The sequence below is a fragment of the Pseudophryne corroboree genome, chromosome 11, assembly GCF_028390025.1.
Source record: "Pseudophryne corroboree isolate aPseCor3 chromosome 11, aPseCor3.hap2, whole genome shotgun sequence".
NCBI classification, from domain to species: domain Eukaryota; kingdom Metazoa; phylum Chordata; class Amphibia; order Anura; family Myobatrachidae; genus Pseudophryne; species Pseudophryne corroboree.
Genome location: NC_086454.1, coordinates 126,869,274 through 126,892,583, shown reverse-complemented (window position 1 = coordinate 126,892,583; position 23,310 = coordinate 126,869,274). Strand labels below are relative to the sequence as shown.

At 47.0% G+C, this 23,310-nt stretch overlaps 2 protein-coding genes across 7 annotated transcripts in view; one reads left to right on the top strand and one right to left on the bottom strand.

Moving 5' to 3' along the window:
* The window catches only part of LRRC56 (leucine rich repeat containing 56), an 81,310-nt gene extending 78,170 nt beyond the window's left edge, over positions 1 to 3,140 (top strand). For all 3 annotated transcript variants that reach the window (XM_063944800.1, XM_063944801.1, XM_063944799.1), the window contains one exon: positions 177 to 3,140. In XM_063944800.1, coding sequence (XP_063800870.1) covers positions 177 to 348 — 172 coding nt within the window. In that variant the 3' untranslated portion in view covers positions 349 to 3,140. The remainder of the gene's footprint in view (positions 1 to 176) is intronic.
* Positions 3,141 to 3,147: 7 nt separating this feature from the next.
* The window catches only part of LOC134969091 (lamin tail domain-containing protein 2-like), a 211,852-nt gene continuing 191,689 nt past the window's right edge, over positions 3,148 to 23,310 (bottom strand). For 2 of the 4 annotated variants that reach the window (XM_063944797.1, XM_063944795.1), the window contains 4 exons: positions 20,323 to 20,384; positions 14,451 to 14,594; positions 13,031 to 13,077; positions 3,148 to 3,232 (listed from right to left, as the gene is read on the bottom strand). In XM_063944797.1, coding sequence (XP_063800867.1) covers positions 14,475 to 14,594; positions 20,323 to 20,384 — 182 coding nt within the window. In that variant the 3' untranslated portion in view covers positions 3,148 to 3,232; positions 13,031 to 13,077; positions 14,451 to 14,474. Of the gene's footprint in view, positions 3,233 to 13,030; positions 13,078 to 14,450; positions 14,595 to 20,322; positions 20,385 to 23,310 lie in introns of those variants that run through there. The other 2 variants (XM_063944796.1, XM_063944798.1) reach the window with 2 other exon arrangements.

Here is a 23,310-nt window from a genome sequence, read left to right as displayed (position 1 = left end):
ATTTTAAAGAAGTGCCAAACAAATGAACATTCTAAATATGAAGTATTTAGAAATGTATTATTATTACGATACTCTTATTGCTATATATTTGTCAGGGGAAGCGCCATGTATTTTGCACTGTGATTTGCAGGAAATGTGTACCAATGTTTTCTAGATTTTGTCTTCTCAATCTTCAGATCTACAGTAGACAAATTCACTCCCAAGATTATTCCTTTCCACCAACCCGTCATTCGTTCAAAGAGGCCATCTCCGCCGCCCATCATCCGCCCCATTACAACCAAGGACGTCCTTACGAGATTGCCCAATCGGCTAACCCTTACGACATCCAGTAGGACTCCCAGTACATAGAAAAGAGTCTACAGGACATGTGCATGAGACCTGGAGATAAAGTGCTTTACTGAGCCACAAGCTGGTAATGGTCTATACTAGGCCAGCGGACAGTCTAACAGAATATTTTTCACAACATAAAAAAAATGTACTTTTAAGTTTCCATTTGGTTGAAATCTTTAATATTAATGCCTTAACAATTAAAGCTATTTAGCTTGGTTGATACATTATTAAATGTATGTACTAGAACAGTGCTCCTCATCTCAGTCCTCAGGGCACAATGCTACCCCTTTTCTGCTGCCTTCAAAAACCCAGGTTTTTTACACATGAATGCGCATCAGCCGGGGTTTTTGCTCAGTGGAGACTGCTCCCTAAAAAATTCCTCTGGTCCAGTGACACAGGATTTCAACCTGGCCAGCTTGCAGGGTTAGACCCTGGAAGGACCGGGTTAAGGGACAGTGTAAACGGGTAAGCCGGGTCATCTGACCCGAGACCCGTTTACAGCATGGTGCTTGGGTGAAAATGATAGGTGTCTGGGGATAGCTGCCACCAGGGAGAAAGAGATTACAGCCTCCGCATATGGTCAAGACCCTTCCAGTTTTTTCCCCATCCCCGCTTCATATGAGGAGGCTGTAATCTCTCCCTGCCCGTCTCCCTGGTGACAGCTGTGACATCAGACACCCCCCCCCCCCACCCTGCCGCAGGTCGCCGGTCCACTCCTGTCCGGCGTTCAGGGTAGATCTGAAGTTTTCAGCACTAGGAGATGATGTCATATCCAAATGCCAGACTGACCAGTGTGCAGTGTGACCGGCGCAAACGGGTAAGTCCCAGGTCTGACCCAAATGTTCCAAATCCCCGGGTCAGACCTGGGACTTTGGTAGAAAATGGGCATAACAATCCAAGTTTTAGATGTAGCCATACATGAATAAAGGGGACTTAATTAGTACTTCAGTCATTTTCATTTAACCTTCTATGCTCATGCATTAGTATCCTAAAACTTGGACTGTTAGTGTACCGTGAAGACAGAGTTTGATAAGCACTGATAAGATCAGCCTATTTATATGAAATAATGTAATAAGCTATTTTATTTATTTAATGTTCACTCATGTGCATCAATATAATAATTCTCTAAGGTCTATCCTGTCTCCAGCATGTATGTGAAGTGGGAGCTGGGGCGTGTGTTGCCCAACCAATGGCTCCCACTGCCAAAGTTACTAGTGGCTGGTTACTAGTGGCCACTGCCAAGGTTACTAGTACAGCAGCAAAGTCTATCTGGCTGTCACAATCATACACCTTATGGTGACATTATAGAACATTGGGGGTAATTCCAATTTTTTTAGCAGTTGGGCAAAACCATGTGCACTGCAGGGGCAGATATAACATGTGCAGAGAGAGTTAGATTTGGGTAGGTTATCTTGTTTCTGTGCAGGGTAAATACGGTCTGCTTTATTTTTACACTGCAAATTAGATTGCAGATTGAACACATCAAACCCAAATCTAACTCTCTCTGCACATGTTAAATCTGCCTCCCCTGCAGTGCACATGGTTTTGCCCAACTGCTAACAAAATTCCTGCTGCGATCAACTTGGAATTACCCCATTGTGTACTGTGGTGGATTATCACAACAACCACTTTTAAGGTTAGAGGTTGATTCAGTGTAAAAACATTTAAGGAATTTTTACACTGTTTGATGCTTTCTGTCTGTAATGTTAAATTCTATTTCCCTGAATAAACTGTGGATGCCTGGAACAGGCTGCACTGTACATCACGCCTGATAAAATGTTAGGCAGTTCAGCCATGCAAAAAAAACCCCACTGTAATATGGGCCTAATTCTGAGTTGATCGCAGCAGAAAATTTGTTAGCAGTTGGGCAAAACCATGTGCACTGCAGAAGGGGCAGATATAACATGTGCAGAGAGAGTTAGATTTGGGTGGGGTGTATTCAAACTGAAATTAAATTTCAGTGTAAAAATAAATCAGACAGTATTTACCCCGCAGAAAAACGAAATAACCCACCCAAATCTAACTCTCTCTGCAAATGTTATATCTGCCCCCTCCCCCCCCCCCCCCCTGCAGTGCACATGGTTTTGCCCAATTGCTAACAAACTTGCTGCTGCGATCAACTCAAAATTACCCCCTATATCTCTTGTATTCAGACAAGTAAATAGCAAAAGCCTAATAAATTTCCCTAGCTCAAGATAAACTGAAGTAACCTTCAGTATCCAGAGCATCTGGAACAGGCATGACAGTTGTACTGTATAATATCCAGTACATTGGCCATAGAGAACTGGGCCCTGTTGACATTAACTTGGTTTTTTTTAAAAAACAAAAAACAGATCTGTATATTATATTAATGTGTTTATAATGCACTTTATATTTTGTATCTTACAGTTTCACAGGTTTGGGTTTTTTTGCTTTTAGCATTTTTCTTCAACAAAACACTGTGTGCTAGTAATACATCAGGTTAATCTGTTTTCACTTGCTTGGGATAACTGTTTGCTAACACCAGAAAAGTCTATATTTTGCTGTGTTTTCCTGTATGTGAATGACGAGTTATAAGATAACTATTCACCTACACATAGTGGAAGCAGCCATTTTGTTCCAAGTGAATTAATAGGCTGAATACTGGTTCATCACAAAACGGTTCCACACTGTATACAGTATGTGTCAGATACATCTAAGTCTGTATATAAGATTTGATGACTTGGCAAGACAATCATATTTTTCTATTACAAAACTTTTAAGACAAAAATATTGTAAAAACAAAAAAGTAACTTTTTGTAATTTATGAAAGAATAAAAGACTAAGTCTTAGTTGTTTTGTGCAGATGAATTTATTTTGCATAGTTGCATGAGGTAAACACAAGCAGCACTGAGTCTCCTTATGGTCACTGGTCAGACGGAACCTGCAAAAAGTTATGAAAACTTAGAATATACATAAATAGGTTTGAAATCATGTGAGATGATGGTGGACACAGCTTGGAAGGCTGATTTTCTTTCTTTTTTTTACAGTAATATTACATTTTGCTAATTAGCATCGACATATTCTGCAGTGTATTATTTGATCATTTTAGAAACATAATATAGTAAAATATGACATACTTAAAGCACGGGCGGTTTAAGAGAGGAGGGGTCCATGTGCAGTGAGCCCCCTACTCTCTGCAATAGACTCTGGCATTGTGTCATTGCGCCCTTGCCTTGTTCCCAAAGACATCTCTACTGCACATGCACAAATCTCAGAGAAAATGGCCACCACGCTATTTTCCCAGTGAGTTGTGCTGCTTCTACAGCGCCAACACTGGATTACTGAAGATGGGTCCAGGGACCTGTGTACACTGCACCCTGCACCCATTATAGATGCACCTATGACTAAAAAAAACTAAATAAACTAGTCTTTCTGCAGCAGGGTACATTGTGTTACACAGGGAAACATTGGGGTGCAGAGTGGATCTTGATCCAGAGGCACCAACAGGCTAAAGCTTTAGACTGTCCCAGGATGCATTGGGGCCTCCTCTCTAACCCCACCTCCAGTCACTAAGAACTCAGTTATGAGTTGGTGCCTGCATGGGGCAGCCCTGAAAAGCTTGTGAAAGAAGATTTCTTCAAGGGCTGACAGCGCTGTATGTCAGGGTGACACTTCAGCGCTGCATCTCCATCACCTTACAAGTGGTGTCGCATACTTCCACGGCCTGTTCCCAGGTACTAGCGGCGGAGACGTTCCGGCTTAGGCACACAGTCGCAGACTGCTGTCCTGGTTCGCTTGGCTGCTACGAAGGGAGGAGGTAAGAGGGTCCCCCAGGCTGGACCCGTCATTAAATCACATTCCGTTCGCGACCTAGGGAGACAGGTCGCAGATGCTGGCATGGACGCGGTCACCCAGCAGGGACCCCACTAGACCACCCGGGGCGTCTGAGTACAGGTCGGGTGTACTAACACCCCATTTAATAAGACTCTTAGTACCCGGGGTGGAAGTTCAGCATAGGGGAGGGTATGCTTGACCTGTAGCCCCTCCCCAGGCCCAGGGTGCCATCTGCAGATTTTCCTGACCTGGAGCTGCCGAGTTGCCTCACACTCTCCCTCACACCCTGACTGAGACGCTGGGCGCCATTTCATGAGCATAGCTGCGGCTGGTCTCCGGGACTGCAGGGCAAGGTCTCCCGTGTAAAGCCGCCTGTACACAGTGCTGAGCCATTACAAACACTTAAGTATCCTACACGTCGTTATACAGAGTTAGTTGAGAAAGACTATACCTAGTACTGAATATATTGTACGAGTATTCTGATATATCCTCTGGTTACTGACCGTGTTGTGATTGATATATATATATATATATATATATATATATTATACTAGTCCAGTGCAGCTTTATGTTGATAATAATTTCTGCATTGCCTGTGACTGTGTTTGTCTGTATCTGCTGAGTGGTTTCACTTTCAGTGTTTCCCAGATATAGCTGTCGCTATATTCTGTACCCTAAGGGACTAGGTGCATCTGGGTCCGCTAATCTAGTGCGACACAGTATTTATCGTATACAGTATATATATATATAATTTACTGTGTACTCAGTCTCATAATACCGGATTTATTCGCAGGTACTTTACTTTGTCTGGCTTTATCGTACTTAGTCACTCTGTTGTTGCATTTATGCACAATGGCTAATAGAAAGGGCGGTAAATCTGTGCAAGCTCCTGCAAAATGCAGCGCATGCTTCAAGGATTTACTAGAGGGGTAAGTTTTGTATGATGGTCTGTGTACTATGTGTCATACACCTCCCAGTCAGTCCGCAGCTCCTGTGCCTATTCAGGAGCCACCCTGGGCTGAGTTCAGTACTTTCTGGGTACTCTGGTGGAACGCCTAGCGCCCACTATGGGACCACCTGTGCCAATACAGCAACAAATTATTTGTATGGTTAATCCGCCCTGGGCGTAAAATTTATCTAACCAGCTGCAGCAATTAAATCAGTCCCTGGTTAGACAAAAATCCACCCCAGGTCACTCCCGTGTCTCTGTGTCATCTAAGCAGGCTGCTTCCTCCTCACAATCTATATACCTCTCTGATGTTTCGTCTGAAGAGGAGGGGGAGCATACGGTCCTGTCAGACGTTACTGATGAGGATTCTCCCTTGCAGATTCATGTCCCTGCCTTAGTGGTCGCTTTTAAGCTAATCCTACAGATCTCTGATGATGAGGATCCCACTGCTGTGGCTAAGAAAACTGGTATGTTTAAATGTCATAAAGTGGTTAAAAATCTATTACCCCATTCTGACCATTTAGTGGACATCAGCCGGGAACCCTGGTCTACTCTAGGGAAGGAATTCCCTCTGTCTAAACGGGCTTTGGCTCGCTATCCTCTCCCTGCAGAGTTGTGTAACAAGGGGGAAAATCCACCTCCGGTGGATTCTCACGTCACCCGTCTCGTGGTGTCATCCACTCTCTCTGTCACCACTGTCACTTCACTATAAAAACCGACAGATAAGCGTGTGGAGGGATGCCTGAAAGATATTTACTCTCTTACAGGATCTATACATAGGCCCACTATTGCTGCCTCCTGGGCTGCAAAAGGCATTGAAGCGTGGGTTCAGACATTAGAGGAGGAGCTGCCTGAGGATATCTCTGACACTGCCAGACAATACCTCTCTCACATTACCACCGCCGCCTATTATATTCAGGAGGTGTCCTCTGATGCAGGTGTGGTGCCGGCCAAGGTGTTCGACTACATCTGTCCTGGCTCGCCATATTCTGTGGTTGAGGTCATCGAAGGTGGAACTAGACTCCAAACAGACCTTGGAGGTGCTCCCCTTCACTGGGGACATTTTGTTTGGGGAAGACCTGAATAAAATTGTGTCTAAATTGGCAGCTGCTAAGACTGCTTTTCTCCCAAATACTATTCCTTCTGCACAGAATGCAAAAGGTACCCCCTTCCTTTCCTTTCGGCCTCAAGAGAAAGCAAAAGGTCAGGCATACCCGAGACAATCTTGTGCTCCCAAAAGCACCACGCCCAAGACCAAACAGACCTGGGCGGCGCGTCAGCCTGAGCCTGCTGCATGACGGCCTCCCCCTGGGGGACCCCAGGATGGGGGGCCAACTTTTACAGTTCACCTAGGTCTGGTTAAAGACTACTTCAGACGCATGGGTGCCGGAAGTTGTCTCTCGCGGATACGCGGTTTCTTTCAAGAGACGTCCCCCTCGCCAGTTTTGCACCACGGTTAACCCTACAGACCTGTTAAAGGCGCAAGCTTTGCAAACAGTTGTCAGTTCTCTCCTGAGTACAGGAGTGGTTGTGCCGGTACCTCAGTCTCAGAGAGGCAGAGGTTATTACTCGACCCTGTTTCTAGTCCCGAAACCAAATGGGTCCTTCCGGCCTATACTCAACCTAAAACCTAAAGTATGTGAGAGTGTCAAAGTTTCATATGGAAACACTATGCTCCATTGTACTGGCTATGGAACCCGGAAACTATATGGTGTCTCTGGATTTACAGGATTCATACCTGCATATACCTATTGCCATATCGCATAAGCAGTTTCTGCGGTTTGCTATTGGCAACCTCCATTACCAATTCCAGGCTCTGCCATTTGGACTGGCTACGGCTCCTCAGATCTTCACCAAGGTTATGGCCATGATGACAGCTCATCTTTATTGCCAGGGAGTCAGAATCCTGCCGTATCTGGACGACCTGCTGATTCTAGCAAATTCCCATGATGTCCTCCTCAGTCATCTACAATTGACAGGAACCTTCCTACAAACCCATGGGTGGCTCATCAATTTGAAGTCCTCGCTGGTCCCAGCTCAGAGCATGGTGTATCTGGGTACTACTGGACACACACAGTCAGCGGCTGTTTCTGTCTCCAGAGAAAGTCCTGAAACTTCAGGACAGGATAAGATGCTTTCTCTCTTGCCCAAGAGTGTTGATACACTTGGCAATGTATTTGGCCTGATGGTGTCGGCATTCGACATGGTAGCATATACTCAATTTCATTCCCGCCCTCTTCAGAGGTTAAATTGTTTCCAAGTGGGACGGCCTACCTCAGCAGATCAGGTCTCACATGACCACTTTCACTCCAGAGGTTCGTCTGTCGCTGTCCTGGTGGCTCCAGGACCAGCAGTTAAACAGGGGCCGTCCCATCTGGATCCCCAACTGGGTCCTGCTGACTATAGATGTCATTCTGAGGGGATGGGGTGCAGTGTTGCAGCAACACTCTTTTCAGGGAAGTCTTTCAACTCCTAGTGGACAGATGAGGCCTACCAGATGTAGACCTGATGGCGTCTCAACACAATCACAAGGTTCCGGTCTTTGACTCAAGGACCAGGGATCCTCAGGCAGCATTCGTGGACGCTCTGGCAATTCCATGGAACTTTCGATTGCCCTACATGTTCCCTCCGGTGTCACTTCTGCCCAGGGTCCTACGGAAATTCAAACAAAAAGGAGGATCGCTACTGATAGTCGCTACAGCATGGCCCAGAAGGCATTGGTTCTTAGACCTGCAGCGGCCAGACCTCCTCGTACAGGGCCCTTGTGTCTACCCAGACCTGGCCAGACAGGCTTTGACAGCGTGGCTCTTGAAGCTTCACTCCTGAGGGCCAAAGGTTTTTCTGAGGCGGTTATTCAGGCTATGTTGAAAGCCCGCAAACCGTCCTCTGCCCGGATTTATTACAGGGTTTGGAATTCTTACTTCACCTGGTGTGCTGATAAGAATTATGATGTCTCTAGGTTCAGAACTTCCAGAATTCATTTTTTTCTGCAGAGGCCTTGACTTAGGTCTTAGTCTGGCCTCCCTCAAGGTTCACATATCTGCCTTGTCAGTATGGTTTCAGAGAAAAATTGCGTCTATACCTGACTTTCATACATTCACTCAGGGTGTTCTTCGGATTCAGCCTCCCTATGTCCCTCCTGTGGCTCCATGGGATAAGACTGTTGTACTGAATGCCCTGCAAGAGGCTCTTTTTGAACCTCTTGATACGGTGGACCTTAAATGGCTCACGGCCAAGGTCCTTTCCTTGCTGGCTATTGCCTCTACAAGAAGGGTGTCGGACTTGGGTGCTTTGTCCTGTCGTCCACCCTTTCTGATATTTCACCGTGACCGGGCAGTTCTACGAACTCGACCGGGTTATTTACCTAAGGTGGTGTCATCTTCTCACCTTAACCAAGAGATTGTGGTTCCGGCCTTTATCTCTTCGGACTTGTCTCCCAAAGTATGGTCTTTGGATGTGGTAAGGGCTCTCCGTATCTATGTGGAGAGGACTGCCTCTATCAGGAGGTCAGATTCCCTTTTTGTCCTGTTTGGTTTCCACAAACGTGGCTGGCCTGTAAATAAGAAAACCTTGGCCAGATGGATTAGAATGGTGATTGCACAAGCTTATGCGCAGGCTGGTCTCCCAGCTCCTGCTGCTATTAATGCTCATTCTAGTCGGTCTGTTGGGCCTTCTTGGGCGGCCTGCCGTGGCGCGTCTGCAGAACAATTGTGCAAGGCGGCTACGTGGTCCTCAGTGAACACGTTTCTTAGGTTCTATGCCTTTGATACTTTCGCCTCCCAGGATACTTCCTTTGGATGCCGGATTTTCATATCCACTAATGCGCGTCCTCTCCCTTGAGGAACGGCTTTATGACATTCCCGATGTTTCCCTGTGGAACACAATGTACCCTGCTGTAGAAAAGGAGTGTTATGGTAGACTTACCATGGTTAGCACTTTTTCTGCGAGGTACATTGGGTTCCATAGGGCGCCCACCCTGATGCCTTCTCCTATCGTGAGAATGTAGTTCTATGTGACTTAAGGGCTCCATACACTAGTACGATTTTACACAATTTCATACAATTCCGATATATCCGTCTGATATATTGTATGAAATCTTGTACAGTCGTATGTGTTTTAGATCGTATCCAATCTGATGCACTTCCCCATGGCTGTCGGATAGGGGGGGTCATTCCGAGTTGTTCGCTCGGTATTTTTCTTCGCATCGCAGCGATTTTCCGCTAACTGTGCATGCGCAATGTTTGCACTGCGACTGCGCCAAGTAAATTTGCTATGCAGTTAGGTATTTTACTCACGGCATTACGAGGTTTTTTCTTCGTTCTGGTGATCGTAGTGTGATTGACAGGAAGTGGGTGTTTCTGGGCGGAAACAGGCCGTTTTACAGGAGTGTGTGAAAAAACGCTACCGTTTCTGGGAAAAACGTGGGAGTGGCTGGAGAAACGGAGGAGTGTCTGGGTGAACGCTGGGTGTGTTTATGACGTCAAACCAGGAACGACACTGACTGAACTGATCGCAGATGCCGAGTAAGTTTGAAGCTACTCAGAAAGTGCTAAGAAGTGTCTATTCGCAATTTTGCTAATCTTTCGTTCGCAATTTTGATAAGCTAAGATTCACTCCCAGTAGGCGGCGGCTTAGCGTGTGCAAAGCTGCTAAAAGCAGCTTGCGAGCGAACAACTCGGAATGACCACCAGGATCCCCTAGGTCGTTGGTGCTGAACTAATGATATATCAGAATTGGATGGAAAAAGTGTGTTTTTTGTGCATGTGATATATTGCATGCGATGTATCACAGAGAAGTTTGACTGGCATTCCAGGACACTCCCAGCCCCCATAGCCCTCTATCCAGCCCATCAGATATATATCATGGTACAATTGTATGCCGTACGATATATTGCATGCGATGTATAGCGGCTTCATCAATCGCATGCGATATATCTTGCATAAATAGCACAAAAGTACAAAATCGTATGGAATCACTCCCGGGAAGCTCCCAGGGGAATTCAAGGGAAACTGCATCCGACTTCTGCCTCAGACATATCGTTGTAGTGTATGGGGCCCTTAACATCTGCCTTCTCTCTTGCCTGCTCCTGCATTGGATTGGTTAACGAAACTGAGCTTGCAGTGCCTGGAGGCGGGGCTATAGAGGAGGCCCAAATGCATCCTGGGACAGCCTAAAGCTTTAGCCTGTTAGTGCCTCTGGATCAAGATCCACTCTACACCCCGATGTTTCCCTGTGGAACCCAATGTACCTCGCAGAAAGAGTGTTAACTATGGTAAGTCTACCATAACACTCCTTTTTCTTAGAGATCCTACAGTCTAAAGGATGGGGAAAAAATCTGTACACATTGTTTAGAGTCAATGTAGTTAGATGAAGGATCCCTCATTTGCAGTATTCCTGCTGTTCCCCTATAACTGCCAAATGACCTGACCAATAAGCAGTTTGGCCAAGCACATACTGTAGGTGTGGAAATGGCTGTGATCTGTTGGATCAGAGTTCAGGAGATGTCTGGTTACTACCATCTATATCTCAGCCAAGACAAGACCTCATACGTGTCACAGTGGCGGTTCTATTCCATGCAGTACTTTACACAGGGCTATCTTAACCACAATGTAGGCCCCTGGGCAAAGCAATGCACCCCCCGCCCCTCCAGTGGTAGGGGCGGGGGGTGCTATCAGCGGCAGCTTTGATGTCCCGTGGGTGGAAGGGGAGTTCTATCCAGAGCCATTTCTTGCAGCGGGCGAGGTGTGCATTCGCATGGGGCGCCCGCCGCGGCTCTAGGTGGCTCAGTTTGCTGCCCCCTCTACTCCACGTCATTACTACTCCGCTCGGGGGGCGAAGTTTCGTGCAATGACGCATTTGCATCATGACGCAAACGCGTCATTACATGAAACTCCACCCCCGAGCGGAGTACTGATGACGGGGAGGAGGGGGAGCCGCCCGGGAAGCCTGCCAGCAAGCTAGGAGGAGGGAGAGGCGGGCCGAAGAGCGGGAAGCGGGAGGACCCCTGCAAACGTAAGTATAACTTTCTCTCTCTCTTTCTTTGTAGAAGGGGACTCTTGCCTGCCGTAATGTGTAAAATGGGGACACTTGCCTGCCGTAACGTGTAAAATGGGGATTTAATGTATCAAGAGCATTGCAGTGTGTGGCATAATATGGTGCAGGGGGCATTACTGTGTGGGGCTTAATATGGTGGAATTTTTTTTTCCCCCTGTGGTGGCCGCAATCTGTTGGTGCAGGGTCAAAAACTGGGGCGTAAGGTAGTCTTTCCAGGTGAGGCCACGCCCATTTTAATGAGACCACACCCATTTTAACTAGGCCACGCCCCCATTTCGGGTGCGCGCACAAATTATTTCTTTTTCATATTTATGGGGGGGGGGGTGGTGCATTTTTTTATGGCAACGGGGGAGGGTACATTTTTTAATCTCGCACTGGGAGCCAAATTGCCTAGAAACAGCCCTGGTTCTATCTTCCACTCAGCATGTAGGACCTTAGAAACATAGAAACATAGAATTTGACGGCAGATAAGAACCACTTGGCCCATCTAGTCTGCCCCTTTTTTATTTTATCCTTTAGGCAATCTCAACCCTTTTTAACCTTAATTCTTTGTAAGGATATTCATATGCCTGTCCCAAGCATGTTTAAATTGCCCTACAGTCTTAGCCTCTACCACCTCTGATGGGAGGCTATTCCACTTATCCACTACCCTTTCTGTGAAGTAATTTTTCCTTAAATTTCCCCTGAACCTCCCCCCCTCCAGTCTCAATGTATGCCCTCGAGTTCTAATACTTCTTTTCCTTTGAAGAATGTTTCCCTCCTGAACTTTGTTAAGACCCTTGATATATTTGAAAGTTTCTATCATGTCCCCCCTTTCCCTTCTCTCCTCCAAACTATACATGTTAAGATCTTTTAGCCTTTCCGGGTAAGTTTTGTGATGTAGGCCATGCACCATTTTAGTTGCCCTTCTTTGTACACTCTCTAATGTATTTATATCCTTCTGGAGATATGGTCTCCAGAACTGGACACAGTATTCCAGATATGGTCTCCAGAACTGGACACAGTATTCCACCTATACAGTGGCATTATCACTTCTTTTTTCTTGCTACTGATTCCTCTCTCTATGCAACCAAGCATCTGACTTGCCTTTCTCATTGCTTTGTTGACCTTGAACAGGAATTTCTGCTAATTACTCCTTTACTGCACAGATGGTGGGAGATGGGGCAGGAGGGAACACTAAACTGTAGAAGAGGGCATTGGGCTGCTGTATGGGGCCCCGGTACATCACTTCCAGGGTGGATAGTGGACTGGGCTTAATAATCATAATTTTCTGGTGGGAGGACAGCTTGCTTGACTGCAGATATCTCCAATTCTTGGAAATAGATTTCTTAGCTTTCAATGGGATAAAAAACTAAAGAGTCCCACCTTTCAGGAGGTACTGGGGACTTGGGGACCAGAGTTCAGGAGGCACAGCAATCCACCAATGAAAATTTAAAACTGCATACCAGACTTGTGAAGCTGGAGCAGGGACCAGCTACTGGAAGGCTGATGTCCCTGGTTCTGGGCATAGTAGAGACGAGCTGCCAGTGTCCACCGAAACTGAAGAGTCATAGCTTTTGGAGTATACCCTCAGAAAAACTCCAAGTCAGACAGAACCCAAAATATCTAGCTAGGAAGTGCAATTAATAGGCTCAGATGGGGACCACTGCTTTGATGTCGGATATCTCCAGTTCCCCAGGGCCGATTTTCAGAAATCTGCTACTCCTAGGAAAGGGGACCCTGAGCTATCAGCCTAGGGCCCTTATACTACTGGGGCCCTTGGGCCACTGCCCATTGAGCCCATATTAAAAGACGGCCCTTACTATACCAGATAAAATCCAGACCTTGCAGTTCTGATATTGATAACATATGATGAACAGAGTGCACTGTTTCCTGAATTTGCCTGACCAACAAAAATCTTACCGTGTGTAGATTAAGGCGATACCTTAGATTTTCTTCTCATCTGCCACCTACGGTAGGAATAAAACGTAACCATGTAAAGATGAGAGATGTCATATGACACTTTGGGGCAGACAAGGGGTGAGCACTAAGCTGGTTGGCGTGGGGTATTTTACATATTTTCACAGTGAACATGGCCAGAAACCAAACTAGAAAAATGTGTTACATTCAGAAAGGGGAATTCTCACTTAGTCATAGGCCAGTAAGAACTTTCTTACACAAATGTCTTTTTCAGACCAGCATTTATGCTCATACATTCTGATGATGATGATGGGTACAATGACTTTTCTTAAACTAGGCTATAGGCTGCCCATGCAGACGGGACACCTCTGGAGTATGAAATTCTCCAATATCTTGCACTATTTTTTTTTTAAAGAAATAATATTTCTATCAACTCTGCTTCAGCCCCTCTGCTGGAGTAGTGGAAAGTGACAAGGAAGGAGTGCAATAAAGCCTTTACCAGTGGTCTCCAACCTTAATTGGGGTGTGAGCTACTTTAAAACCTCTGAAGGAGCTACCCCCAATGCACGTGCGTTCCTGCGAAAGTGGGTGTGGCCTCACAACTACAAGTAAAGCCCCCCGCCCGCGTAGTGCCAGATACACAAATAATGCCCCTCAGCAGTGCCAGATATACAAATAATGCCTCCCAGCAGTGCCAGATACACAAATAATGCCCCCAGCAGTGCCAGATACACAAATAAAACCCCCCCAGGAATGCCAGATACAGTGCCCCCACCAGCGCCAGATACAATTCCCACGCAGTGCCATTTAAAATGCCCCCCCCACCCGCAGTGCCAGATAAAATGCACCCCCCCCCCCCGCAGTGTCCGATAAGGTGCCCCATACTAACCCTTGCTGGCTCCTTCTACTGCCGCCGGTGCTGCTCCTCCTGTATGAGGGATGGAAGGGGAGGACAGCGTAGCGCGCGCCTCTCCTGTGAAGTCCGGAGAGCGGCTGCAGTGAGGCTGACAGAGTCTCCGGCGGCAGCAGGCATTTAAAATATGGTGTTGATAAGTGAGCAAAACACACGGTCCGGCAGCCAATTAGGTGCCGCCACGGTCCACGAGCTCTGATAGGCTGACGGCCGGCACCATATTAAAAATGAATTGAGGAGGAGTGCCAGTGACTGCCCAAGCCCGTGCGCTCTGTGAGCTACCGAAAATACTACGGCGAGCTACCGGTAGATTGCGAGATACGGGTTGGAGATCACTGGCCTATATTATAGCTGGTGGTACAAGCTGTTCTCTAGGATTTCTGAGGACAAAAGTAATTGCATCCTAAGCGCCATCCCTGCAATGACTCCATCAGTAATGTTAAGCATGGCACAGACAATGTTTACAAGTAAAACAAAGAAAGGATTGATAACATCTATAGATGTCTTTACCCATATAATGGTAGAAGACTGTCTCTACACTCCCAGGAGACCATACGTGAACGGTATGTGACTGAGGTAATTGAACCCATGCTTGGAGCGGGCTGTCTTCTGCACTACGAGTCTGACAAGTGGGCTATTTGTATTCAACCTGCGCTGTAAAAGACCAAGATGGAGAACACAAATGATTATTCGGTTTTAGTGTGTGTGTTTGTTCTGCAAGTTTTCTCTAACGTCCTAGTGGATGCTGGGGACTCCGTCAGGACCATGGGGAATAGCGGGCTCCGCAGGAGACAGGGCACATCTAAAAAGCTTTTTAGGTCACATGGTGTGTACTGGCTCCTCCCCCTATGACCCTCCTCCAAGCCTCAGTTAGGTTTTTGTGCCCGTCCGAGAAGGGTGCAAACTGGATGGCTCTCTTAAGGAGCTATTTAGTAAAGTTTTTTTTTAGGTTTCTAATCAGTGATTCCTGCTGGCGACAGGATCACTGCAACGAGGGACTTAGGGGAGAGACTGGCAACTCACCTGCGTGCAGGAGGATTGAAGTCTTAGGCTACTGGACACTGAGCTCCAGAGGGAGTCGGAACACAGGTCAGCCTGGGGTTCGTCCCGGAGCCGCGCCGCCGATCCCCCTTACAGACGCTGAAGAAAGACGGCGGAACGGAGGTCCGGAAACAGGCGGCAGAAGACTTCACAGTCTTCAGAGAGGTAGCGCACAGCACTGCAGCTGTGCGCCATTGTTGTCACACGGCTCACTGACACGGTCACGGAGGGTGCAGGGCGCTGCTGGGGGCGCCCTGGGCAGCAATATAAATACCTATTTGGCAAATAAATACATCACATATAGCCATTAAGGCTATATGTATGTATTTTAACCCAGGCCAGTTATTAAAAAACCGGGAGGAAAAGCCCGCCGAAAAGGGGGCGGAGCTTATTCTCCTCAGCACTCAGCGCCATTTTCCTGATCAGCTCCGCTGGTGAGGAAGGCTCCCACTCTCCCCTGCACTGCACTACAGAAACAGGGTTAAAAGAGAAGGGGGGCATAAATTGGCGATATAATGATATATTAAGAGCGCATATATAGAAACAACACCTTCTAGGGTTGTTATATACATTATAGCGCTTTTGGTGTGTGCTGGCAAACTCTCCCTCTGTCTCCCCAAAGGGCTAGTGGGTCCTGTCCTCTATCAGAGCATTCCCTGTGTGTGTGCTGTATGTCGGTACGTGTGTGTCGACATGTATGAGGAAAATGTTGGTGAGGAGGCGGAGCAAATTGCCTGTAATGTTGATGTCACTCTCTAGGGAGTCGACACCGGAATGGATGGTCTACTTATGGAATTACGTGATAATGTCAACACGCTGCAAGACGGTTGACGACATGAGATGGCCGGCGGACAAATTAGTACCGGTCCAGGCGTCTCAGACACCGTCAGGGGCTTGTAAAAACGCCCATTTACCTCAGTCGGTCGACAGACACAGACATGGACACTGACCCCAGTGTCGACGGTGAAGAAACATACGTAATTTTCCTTTAGGGCCACGAGTTACATGTTAAGGGCAATGAAGGAGCTGTTACATATTTCTGATACTACAAGTACCACAAATAAGGGTATTTTGTAGGGTGTGAATAAACTACTTGTAGTTTTGCCTGAATCAGATAAATTAAATGAAGTGTGTGATGATACGTGGGGTTCCTCCGATAGAAAGTTATGGGCGGTATACCCTTTCCCGCCAGAAGTAAGGGCGAGTTGGGAAACACACCTTAGGGTGGATAAGGCGCTCACACGCTTATAAAAACATGGCGTTACCATCTCTAGATACGGCCGCCCTCAAGAAGCCAGCTGATAGGAAGCTGAAAAATATCATGACAGTATATACACACATACTGGTGTTATACTACGACCAGCAATCGCCTCAGCCTGGATGTGCAGCGCTGAGGGGGCTTGGTCGGATTTCCTGACTGAAAATTTTGATACCCTTGACAGGGACAAGATTTTATTGACTATAGAGCATTTTAAGGATGCATTTCTATATATGCGTGATGCGCAGAGGGATATTTGCATTCTGGCATCAAGAGTAAATGTGATTTACATATCTGCCAGACGAAGACACGACAGTGGTCAGGTGAGGCAGATTCCAGACGGCATGTGGAAGTATTGCCGTATAAAGGGGCGGTCCATCGGACCTGGTGGCCATGGCAACAGCTGAAAAATCCACTTTTTGTTACCCCGAATCACATATCGGCAAAAAAGGACACAGTCTTTTCAGTCTCAGTCCTTTCGTCCCCATAGGGGCAGGCGGGCAAAGGCCAGTCATATCTGCCCAGGGGTAGAGGAAAGGGAAGAAGACTGCAGCAAGCAGCCCATTCCCAGGAACAGAAGCCCCTCACAGCTTCTGCCAAGTCCGCAGCATAACGCTGGGGCCGTACAAGCGGACTCAGGTGCGGTAGGGGGTCATCTCAAGAGTTTCAGTACGCAGGGGGCTCACTCGCAAGGGAACTCCGGGATCCTACATGTAGTATCCCAGGTGTACATTGGAAATTCGAGACATCTCCCCCTCACACAATTCACAGGCTGTATTCCCAGCAGGTGATAATCAAAGTACCCCTCTTACAACATGGAAGGGGGTAGTATCCCACACTATATTGTGGTACTGAAGCCAACCGGCTCGGTGAGATCTGAAATATTTGAACACTTACATACAAGCGTTCAAATCAAGATGGAGTCACTCAGAGCAGTGATAGCGAACCAGGAAGAAGGGGACGATATGGTGTCACTGGATATCAGGGACGCTTACCTACAGGTCCAAATTTGCCCTTCTCACCAAGGGTACTTCAGGTTCCTGGTACAGAACTGTCACTATCAGTTCAGACGCTGCCGTTTGGGTTGTCCACGGCGCCCCGGGTCTTTACCAAGGTAATGGCCGGAATGATGATTTTTCTTAAAAGGAAACATGGACGCTTTCCTGATAAGGGCAAGGTCCAGAGAACAGTTGGAGGTCGGAGTAGCACTATCTTAAGTAGTTCTACGTCAGCACGAGTGGATTCTAAATATTCCAAAATCGCAGCTTTTTCCGATGACACGTCTACTGTTCATAGGGATGATTCTGGACACAGTCCAGAAAAACGTGTTTCTCCCAGTGGAGAAAGCCAGGGAGTTCTCCGAGCTAATCGGGATCCTCCTAAAACCAGGAAAAGTGTCAGTGCATCATTGCACAAGAGTCCTGGTAAAAATGGTGGCTTATTACGAAGCAATTCCATTCGGCAGATTTCCCGCAAGAACTCTTCGGTGGGATCTGCTGGACAAATGGTCCGGATCGCATCCTCAGATGCATCAGCGGATAACCCTATATCCAAGGACAAGGGTGTCTCTCCTGTGGTGATTACAGAGTGCTCATCTTCTAGAGGGCCGCAGATTTGGCATTCAGGATTGGATGCCGGTGACCACGGAGGCCAGCCTGAGAGGCTGGAGAACAGTCACACAGGGAAAAAATTTCCAGGGAAGTGTGATTAAGTCTGGAGAATTCTCTCTGCATAAATAAGCTTAGAGCAAATTTATAAGGCTCTAAACTTAGCAAGACCTCTGCTTCAAGGTCAGCCGGTATTGATCCAGTGGGATAACATCACGGCAGTCGCCCACGTAAACAGAAAGGGCGGCACAAGAAGCAGGAGGGCAGTGACAAAACTGCAAGGATTTTTCGCTAGGCGGAAAATCATGTGATAGCACTGTCAGCAGTGTTCTTTCCGGGAGTGGACGACTGGGAAGCAGACTTCCTCAGCAGGCATGACCTCCACCCGGGAGAGTGGAAACTTCATAGGGAAGTTTTTCAGCATGATTGTGGACCGTTGGCAAAGACCAAAGGTGGACATGATAGCGTCCCGCCCGAAAAACGGGACAGGTATTCCGCCAGGTCATGAGACCTTCAGGCGATAGCTGTGGATGTTCTGGTAACACCGTGGGTGTACCAGTCAGTGTATGGGTTCCCTCCTCTGTTTCTCATAACCAAGGTATTGAGAATTATAAGACATAGAGGAGTATGAACTATACTAGTGGCTCCGGATGGGCCAAGAGGGACTTGGTACCCGGAGCTTCAAGAGATGCTCACAGAGGACTAAGGGCCTGGGGAGCTAAGAAGGGACTTGCTTCAGCAAGTACCATGTCTTTTCCAAGAATTACCGCGGCTGCGTTTGACGGCATGGCGGTTGAATACCGGATTCTGAAGGGAAAAAGGCATTCCATAAGAGGTCATACCTACCTTGGTCAAAGCCAGGAAGGAGGTGACCGCACAACGTCATCACCACATGTGGTGAAAATATGTTGCGTGGGTAAGGCCAGGAAGGCTCCACGAAGGAAATTCAACTAGGTCGATTCTGCACTTCCTGAAAACAGGAGTGTTTTGAGTCTCAAATTGGGGTTCATTAAGATTTAAATTTCGGCCCTGTAGATTTTCTTCCAGAAAAAATTGACTTCAGTTCCTGAAGTCCAGTTGTAAAGGGTGTATTCCATATACAGTTCTTTTGTGCCTCTAGGGGCACCGTGAGATCTCAACATAGTGTTGGGATTCCTTAAAATCATATTGGTTTGAACCGCTCAAATCTGTGGATTTGAAATATCTCACATGGAAAGTGACCATGCTGTTGACCAATATCTCACATGGAAAGTGACCATGTTGTTAGTCCTGGCCTCGGCCAGGCGATTGTCAAAAAGAATGGGCGGTTTTGTTTTACAAAAGCCCATATTAGAATTTTCCATTTGAACAGGGCAGAACTGGGACTCGTCTCCAGTTTCTTCCTAAAGGGGTGTCAGCGTTGTCACCTGAAACAACCTATTGTGGTGCCTGCGGCTACTGGGGACTTGGAGGACTCCAAGTTACTAGACGTTGTCAGGGCCCTAAAATATATATATATATATATATATATATATATATATATAGTTAGGACGGCTGGAGTCAGAAAGTCTGACTTGCTGTTTATATTGTATGCACCCAACAAGCTGGGTGCTCCTGCTTCTAAGCAGTCTATTGCACGCTAGATTTGTAGTACAATTCAGCTTGCACATTCTGTGGCAGGCCTGCCACAGCCGAAATATGTAGATGCCCATTCCACAAGGAAGGTGGCCTCATCCTGGGCGGCTGCCCGAGGAGTCTCGGCATTATAACTTTGCCGAGCAGCTACGTGGTCAGGGGAGAACACGTTTGTAAAATTTTACAAATTTGATACTCTGGCTAAAGAGGACCTGGAGTTCTCTCATTCGGTGCTGCAGAGTCATCCGCACTCTCCCGCCCGTTTGGGAGCTTTGGTATAATCCCCATGGTCCTGACGGAGTCCCCAGCATCCACTAGGACGTTAGAGAAAATAAGAATTTACTTACCGATAATTCTATTTCTCGTAGTCCGTAGTGGATGCTGGGCGCCCATCCCAAGTGCGGATTGTCTGCAATGCTTGTACATAGTTATTGTTACAAAAATCGGGTTATTACTATTGTTGTGAGCCATTTTTTCAGAGGCTACTTCGTTTTGTTATCATACTGTTAACTGGGTTCAGATCACAAGTTGTACGGTGTGATTGGTGTGGCTGGTATGAGTCTTACCCGGGATTCAAGATCCTTCCTTATTGTGTACGCTCGTCCGGGCACAGTACCTAACTGAGGCTTGGAGGAGGGTCATAGGGGGAGGAGCCAGTACACACCATGTGACCTAAAAAGCTTTTTAGATGTGCCCTGTCTCCTGCGGAGCCCGCTATTCCCCATGGTCCTGACGGAGTCCCCAGCATCCACTACGGACTACGAGAAATAGAATTATCGGTACGTAAATTCTTATTATTACACTGTTACTCAGCATTTATAATGATTACATGTTTCTAAGGAATTGATTATAAAGTACTTACAGCAGTACGCCTACTTACAGGGTTCCATGTAACAGAGGGAGGCGAGTCCGTGCATGCCAGTCCTACAAAGGAAACCAAGTAGTAAACACGATAAAGAGCCTTCAAATATCTTCATTTAGAATATAGATGGATTAAAGTTGAGTACAAGTTAAGATTCAGATGTCATCAAGCATCCAGGTCTGTGTCCAATTCTGGCATATATATGAATGACCACCTCTAAGGCCACAAGGCCACCATTAATGCAGCATATAGCAATAGTGGTCAATTGCCAAGTGCATTTAGCTGCTAGCAATTAAATCCAAGTATGTTTCATTGTTTTTGTTATTCTTTTATTGTTGGTGAGGGGTCATGAGGGAATTCCAATTCAATCAGTCATTTGTAACCTGAAAAAATACACTTTTTACTAAAACCAAATCAGTACAGTGTCATCAATGTGAAATGCCAGATTACAGTAGGTATGTACAAGCAGTGTACTATCCAATATCTTAACACTGATATTGTATGGAAGTTTATGTGTAATTAAGTGATCTTACTATGAAACATTTAGCTGTTTACAGTATACAGCAGCCGTGGCCAACCAGTGGCTCTTGAGTCACATGCGGCTCTTTCTTTATTCAAATGTGGCTCCCGACGCTCAAAGTCACCTGACCACAACAGATCCTAGAAACTGGTGCACTCCAACCAGACACACAGCAGCACTCCGGCGACTGAAAACTGAGGTAGCCAGATACTGGGCTGTAGTGATATATGAGGGTGGGCTGGAGTGGCAACAGGGGGAGCTGGCTGGAATGACAGGAGAATCCTGGTAGGAGAGACATAATGGGGGAGATGACTGGAGTGATACAGGAGGGTGCTGGCTGGAGTGACTCATGAGGGTGCTGGCAGGAGTGACACAATGGGGAGCTAACTGGAGTGTCACAGGAGGATCCAGGCAGGGGAGACACAATGGGGAAGCTGACTGGAGTGATACAGGAGGGTGTTGGCAGGAGTGAAACATGGGGGAGCTGGCTGGAGTGACACAGGAGGGTACTAACAGGAGTGACACATTGACACATGGGGTAGCTGGCTGGAGTGACATCGGAGGGTGTTGGCAGGAGTGACACATGGGGGAGCTGGCTGGAGTGACGCAGGAGGGTAATAGCAGGAGTGACACATTGACACATGGGGTAGCTGGCTGGAGTGACATAGGAGGGTGCTGGCTGGAGTGACACATGGAGGGGCTGAAGTGAATATAGCTTTTTCAATATATTTTATGTGGATCTGGATTTTTTTTTATTTTATATGGAAGTGTCTTTCGTTGTATTTTATGTTTATTTTTGCTTAAAATGTATTTCTCTATCGTCCTAGTGGATGCTGGGGTTCCTGAAAGGACCATGGGGAATAGCGGCTCCGCAGGAGACAGGGCACAAAAAAGTAAAGCTTTAGGATCAGGTGGTGTGCACTGGCTCCTCCCCCTATGACCCTCCTCCAAGCCAGTTAGATTTTTGTGCCCGGCCGAGAAGGGTGCAATCTAGGTGGCTCTCCTAAAGAGCTGCTTAGGAAAGTTTAGCTTAGGTTTTTTATTTTACAGTGAGTCCTGCTGGCAACAGGATCACTGCAACGAGGGACTTAGGGGAGAAGAAGTGAACTCACCTGCGTGCAGGATGGATTGGCTTCTTGGCTACTGGACATCAGCTCCAGAGGGACGATCACAGGTACAGCCTGGATGGTCACCGGAGCCTTGCCGCCGGCCCCCTTGCAGATGCTGAAGTAAGAAGAGGTCCAGAATCGGCGGCAGAAGACTCCTCAGTCTTCTAAAGGTAGCGCACAGCACTGCAGCTGTGCGCCATTTTCCTCTCAGCACACTTCACACGGCAGTCACTGAGGGTGCAGGGCGCTGGGAGGGGGGCGCCCTGGGAGGCAAATGAATACCTATTTTGGCTAAAAATACCTCACATATAGCCTCCGGAGGCTATATGGAGATATTTAACCCCTGCCAGAATCCGTTAAGAGCGGGAGACGAGGCCGCCGAAAAAGGGGCGGGGCCTATCTCCTCAGCACACAGCGCCATTTTCCCTCACAGAAAGGCTGGAGGGAAGGCTCCCAGGCTCTCCCCTGCACTGCACTACAGAAACAGGGTTAAAACAGAGAGGGGGGGCACTAATTTGGCGATATGCTTATATATATATTAAGATGCTATAAGGGAAAACACTTATATAAGGTTGTCCCTATATAATTATAGCGTTTTTGGTGTGTGCTGGCAAACTCTCCCTCTGTCTCTCCAAAGGGCTAGTGGGTCCTGTCCTCTATCAGAGCATTCCCTGTGTGTGTGCTGTGTGTCGGTACATGTGTGTCGACAGGTAGGAGGACGATGTTGGTGAGGAGGCGGAGCAATTGCCTGTAATGGTGATGTCACTCTCTAGGGAGTCGACACCGGAATGGATGGCTTATTTAGGAAATTACGTGATAATGTCAACACGCTGCAAGGTCGGTTGACGACATGAGACGGCCGACAAACAATTAGTACGGTCCAGACGTCTCAAAAACACCGTCAAGGGTTTTTAAAACGCCCGTTTACTTTAGTCGGTCGACACAGACACAGACAGGGACACTGAATCCAGTGTCGACGGTGAATAAACAAACGTATTCCTTATTAGGGCCACACGTTAAAGGCAATGAAGGAGGTGTTACGTATTTCTGATACTACAAGTACCACAAAAGAGGGTATTATGTGGGATGTGAAAAAACTACCATAGTTTTTCCTGAATCAGATAAATTAAATAAAGTGTGTGATGATGCGTGGGTTCCCCCCGATAGAAAATTATGGGCGGTATACCCTTTCCCGCCAGAAGTTAGGGCGCGTTGGGAAACACCCCTTAAGGTGGATAAGGCGCTCACACGCTTATCAAAACAAGTGGCGGTACCGTCTATAGATAGGGCCGTCCTCAAGGACCAGCTGACAAGGCTGGAAAATATAATAAAAAGTATATACACACATACTGGTGTTAT